Raw genomic sequence first — 5,408 nt, 5'->3', positions numbered from 1 at the left:
ATCAAGTGTTGGTACAAATTATCTTAGTTGATATCACGAATGTTGACAACAATCAACAGCGTAAATTCTACATTTCGCTAATAGCAAAAGTTAATTTCAAATCTGTCCCAATGAAACAGTACTTCATTTTAGGCCTGCTTGTAAATGAATAAGTCGAACGATTCCGTTGAAATTGAATAAAATGCTCACAAAATATATCTAAATAGCCATTGCCAACGGTATCTATAATTTGGTAATTTCGAAGCGCTTGGACATTTAAGTTACGAAAATTAATTGGATTCAACGTGAAAGATAATTGACGTCAAAGATATAGGCGTTTTGAAATTTCTTTAAATTTATTGATAATAAATGCGTTTGAATTCCATTGAAAAATTGAGTTGAATATAACCGTTGTTGATTATATATATCATAATTTTTAAAGGGCACTTCCTTCTGAATTTAGTAGATTAAATAGACTCATATAAAATCGCGAAAATCTTTCATAATTGAAATTCAATTTTCTCATTATATATGGAAGTGTTTGTTAAATTAGTCACACGCAATTATTTCCTGTTTAGCTTTCTGAATAGTGAGTAACAATTTTCCCGTTAATTATTATATAGTTCATGCTTCGCTACATAATTTAGGATAATGAAATAATTGTTAATGCGCTAAAGTCTGTACTTTACACGCCTACAAAACAATTATGTTATATATAATAAGTTAATCGTCATGACTATTCAGTGATGGATAGTTATTCTCAACTATACAATGAAGCAACTTGAAATACTATATGCTTCGCTATCTAATACAAAAACTTCTAAAATAAATCAAGGTAAAATTCGTCAAAGCTAAAGGTTTGGCATCGCAGATATATAGCCTTAGATTTTCAAATTAAATTCAGGGGAAAACACGTATACTTCAAGTTCCATCATAATCATTGGAAGAGCGAATTAATCTAAAATGAACATTCATGAAATAAATCAAATTTTAATTTCTCAACGTTTACGGTTTTGGCATCGCAGTACGTATCCTTAAAATTTCGAATTAAATTCAAGGTTGAATGCGTATACTCCGAGTTCGATCAGAATCATTTGAAAATGGAATTTCTCTATAATGAACATCTTTAAAATAAATCAATGTAGAATGCATCATAGCAAAGGTCATCGCAGTACGTAGACTTACATTTTAAAAATAAATTCAGGGGTAAATACGTAAAATTTGAGTTGCACCGCCTAATCATTTTAAGAGTGAATTAATCGTCGATTCAAATATTATTAAGGTGCTATAGGTACGTAATATTTCTGCACACTACTCTACACAGTCGAATATTTGCAAAACTTATGTACACAGATACTTGGAACTAAGTATATCACAGCTCTATAATAGAAACATAACAACTTCACAACGTTAGAGCGCCTTGTCAGCTTTCCAATGAAAATGCACTGCTAGCATTGCATGAACAAAATATAACAAATTATCAACATATTTCAATCTATACATGGCTTCATTGATGAGCATGAAAAATTCAAATGAACTTAGCGACCGTGCGTCAATTTTGCAGTTAAAAAACACTATCTAACATTAGTTTTTAAATTCTAAGATTGCTATTTCACTGCGTTATGACTCTTATGTGTATAGGGATAGTATTTCATGAAACGAATTTTTGCAGTCTCTACATCCGAATTGACAATTTTAATCATGCATTGAATTTGATTATAATTTTGGTATTAGTACACGTTCACTCACATCTATGTGGCTCTTCACGAATCACACGTTCTTTTAAAATTAGAGTTTTTCAATTCCTTTGGGATTCGTGAGTAGATCCCGTGCAAGCTTCCAAGCCTGTCGAGCTGCAGCTTCTAAAGCCGCTGGTGGCGCCTTTATTAGGTTTATTCCAGGTAGGAAATAATGAGGACACCTCCGACACTGTAGACACGTGATCAGTTGCAGCATCACGCCCAAAAGTCGCTCTCCTAAAGCGGCTTCAACCCATTCGCTCTCACTGGGGTGCTTCTCACACTCATGTAAGATAAGGGCCGTCAGGACTCGAGCAGGAACTGGGTCCCCCACCAATGCCAAATGCCTGTCTCTGAGCGCCTTCAGAAAAGACAAGCACTTGCGTCTGCTGCCCCCTTGCAGAAGTCTCTGCTCAGCGTCCGTGAAGGCCATCACCCAGGCGTCCGCCTCGAGCCCTCCGCTGCCACGGTGCCCCTCGCGGCTTACCAAGTCGAAACCCTCGGCCTTTACCTCAACTACGTGCTGAGGGTTTGGCCATGGGATATGAGGTGTTGGCCAGTGGGCGGCAGACCGAGGCCAGACGCCGGAACACTTGAATGCCGGTATTAATTGCACTGTAAACTTGTCCCTTATACGCAATTTCACTTCACTATTATCGGAAACAACTTTCACGCCATTACCAGCTTTTTCAACTGCTGCAGTCACTAATGTCTGTAAACGCGCTCGCATCTTTCTCGCAGATAAATAACCTGATGCGGTTATAAATTCTACCCACAACGACATGGAACGCTTTCGTCCATCACTGAGTTTTAAAACTGCACTTCCGGGAAAACTTCCGTCATCGACGAAATTGAACTCTCCCATTTGATTGAGGTAAAGAATTGCCTCGAACTCGGTAGGCGATAAAACATGCAATCCTTCGTAACGTCCGTTGACTTCAGCCAATGATGAAATGACGCGCGGCTCTTGCAATTCAACCTCCCGAAGGATTTCTTGCAAGGCTGTCGCCACCTCCCGAAGTCCCCTCATAACAGCCGCCCTGCGGGCAGCTACTCGCTCTCCGCAGTACCTGCCCAGTTGGGGAACAAGGCGAGCTCCTTCGGTGGGCACCAACATCGTTAAAAGCTTTTGCAAGTGGCGCTCCTGCAGCCTGATGCTCTAATTATCGAACGCCTGCAGGAAGATAATGCCAGGCGGGGCCAGAGGGCGCGCAGACCCGCCTTTCGCTATCGCATTGCACTCCATCTCGGGGACCTTTTAAAGCTGTCTTTCCCTCTGGTTTATTTCATGGCTTTAACATTGCTGCAGGTATTCCGTTCTTGTGAGCAGATCCCTTGTTAGTCGCCAGCATTGCGAAGCAGCTTGCATTAAACTCTGCCGAGGTATTCCTCTGAATAGGTCGACTTGCGGAAGAAAATAATGCGGGCAACGACGGCATAATAAACATGAGATCAATTGTAAGAGAATTCCGTTGATTCTATCACCTAAGCTTAAGGTGTCCCATTCCCACTCATGAGGATGCTTCTCGCACTCGTACAGCACGAGTGTCTTCAATACAAAGGCGCTCACTGGGTTGCCTGGCAATTCCAAATGACGATCACGAAGCGTTTTCAAAATTCCTAAACATTTTTTACGACATCCTTGGGTAAGCAGGCGGTCTTCAGCCTCCGCAAAAACCATCACCCAAGTGTCTCCTTCTGCTGTGATCGCAGCTTCTTGTTTGTCCTTCTCCTTGTCTCTGGCTAGGTGTGAGCAATCTCTGGACACAAGCGTGAAGCCAGACATTTTGACTTCGGTTGCTTGTTCTACTCCCGGCCACGGCAGTGTTGGTTCAGGCCAATGAGCCGCACTGCGAGGCCATATTCCGTAACATTTGAATGCTAGCACCATATCAAGGGTGTATGTATCTCGTATTCGAACTCTGACTTCAGACGTTCCTCCCACCATACGAAGCTGGTCGCGATATTGTGATTTTTCTACGGCTTGAGCAACCAGAGTCTGGAATCTTGCACGCATTTTACGCGACGATAGGTAGCCTGAGGCGGTAATAAATTCCACCCACAATGACATTGATCGTTTCCTGCCATCGCTGAGCTTGAGCACCGCGCTCCCTGGAACTGAACCATCGTCGACCAGATTAAATTCGCCCATTTGATTGAGGTATATGGTAACTTGATATTCTCCTGGACTGTGAATTTTCAGACCTTCCCATCGCCCGCCTGCCTGTGTCAGGGTGGATAGACATCGGGGCTCTTGAGCCTCGACGTGTTTCATGAGATCGTGTGCAACCTGAACCACTTCTTCAACTCGCTTGCCTACCACAACTCTCCTTTTAGCTACTTGCTCACCGTAGAATTGTTCTAAGGCAGCAACCAGCTTAGTGCTTCCACTGACCGATGCATCAGCCGGAACGAGCATTTCGAATAATTTTCTCACCACTGTTCTGTCTTTACGAACTTCACCACTATTGGTTCTGCACTGTAGACTCTCACGCTCGGTTTGTGTCACTGCACTTGAAAAAGAACCGTGAAATTTTCATATTAAGTTCAAGAAAACAGAACACGCGCGCAAGTCTTACTACTGTGCTCCCCTTAGCAGCTTTTTACGGCTCTCCCGTACACACTTAGGGATTTGAAATTCGATTTAGAGCTTAAATCTTGGTGAGTAATTACTTTGTAATATCCATTTAGCCTGCTGATATGTTAGCTGGCCTGAGCTACGGCTCTGTCTGACACAAGACTCGAGCCGCTGCGCCTGCTGGCGAGAACTCAGCGTTATTGGCCGCCTAGACCGGGGAGGGGCTCCTCATTCACTTACTTCTACCAGCCCCCATTGGAGCTCTGCTCACTTCAACAATCTGCTCTCGAGCTGCTCCGCCTTGTTCTCTCGTCCATTGGAAGCGCGGCGCTCCCGCTTCGCGAATGCTGCGCAGCTGCGACCGATTATTTGCTCCCCTTGAACATGATGTTTCTCAAGGCACGCCTTCGGACATGGCACCAACTTGAAAGCTTATTCCCGATCGCGATCTGTAATCGCTTAGTTATCAAAAGTACCGTGATTTTTATGTGGTTTACAAGGCCTTGGTTTCGTAAATTATCTCCTCATCGCGGGTAACGGCCCGTATGCGGCTTGATAGCTGGAGCCAGATGCGATTGTCTCTGCTAGTCATGCCCCGCTTCGAGTCACATTCTCGTGGCGACGCTATCAATTGCAGGCGAGTCGAGGATGTTTGTGTGTCACATAAGCAGCCTCAGTCCTGATGAATAAATGAGCGGCTGGACTGCGCTTGACGTATCGCCTCATAAGATCTGATTTAGCTGCACTCGTCGCTCCTCCGCATATCGGACCTTCCCAATTTACTCTTTAATATCTGATGGTTGGGGTCCACCTGCATGCAATCCACGTGCAAGATCTGCTTGGGTTTTCTTGTCTAATGCTTGTGATCCTAAAGTTCCGTTACTATGTAAATGATACATACAATTAACGATTGAATTACCACAACTCGATCTCTTGAATTTCGTTGTTACATTATAATTTGATGCATATAAGTGACGATTGAATTACCACCATGCGATCTATAGAATTTCGCTGTTGCGTACGTAGATACGTACAATTAAAGAATGAGTTACTGTCATGCGATCTCGTGAATTACGTAACACACTTTTATAGACACAATTAATGATTTAATA

The 5,408-nt window shown here is 42.9% G+C and overlaps 2 protein-coding genes across 2 annotated transcripts; both read right to left on the bottom strand.

Annotated features, from left to right (window-relative positions):
• Positions 1–642: 642 nt before the first annotated feature.
• LOC108667627 (putative nucleotidyltransferase MAB21L1) lies at positions 643–2,848 on the bottom strand. Its single transcript, XM_018154671.2, has one exon. The coding sequence runs from the start codon at positions 2,833–2,835 to the stop codon at positions 1,768–1,770; it is 1,068 nt and encodes a 355-aa protein (XP_018010160.1). The 5' UTR covers positions 2,836–2,848; the 3' UTR covers positions 643–1,767.
• Positions 2,849–2,997: 149 nt separating this feature from the next.
• LOC108667626 (putative nucleotidyltransferase MAB21L1) lies at positions 2,998–4,451 on the bottom strand. The gene has a single exon (XM_018154669.2). It carries the CDS (start codon positions 4,135–4,137, stop codon positions 3,013–3,015), a length of 1,125 nt encoding a protein of 374 aa, XP_018010158.1. The 5' UTR covers positions 4,138–4,451; the 3' UTR covers positions 2,998–3,012.
• Positions 4,452–5,408: the final 957 nt, after the last annotated feature.

This window comes from Hyalella azteca, unplaced genomic scaffold, assembly GCF_000764305.2.
Source record: "Hyalella azteca isolate HAZT.00-mixed unplaced genomic scaffold, Hazt_2.0.2 contig14173, whole genome shotgun sequence".
NCBI classification, from domain to species: domain Eukaryota; kingdom Metazoa; phylum Arthropoda; class Malacostraca; order Amphipoda; family Hyalellidae; genus Hyalella; species Hyalella azteca.
This window is presented reverse-complemented; position numbering and strand designations above follow the sequence as displayed.

Coding starts and splice junctions, on each gene's coding strand:
- LOC108667627 (XM_018154671.2), bottom strand. CDS start 2,835: ATGTTGGTGCCCACCGAAGGAGCTCGCCTTGTTCCCCAACTGGGCAGG.
- LOC108667626 (XM_018154669.2), bottom strand. CDS start 4,137: ATGCTCGTTCCGGCTGATGCATCGGTCAGTGGAAGCACTAAGCTGGTT.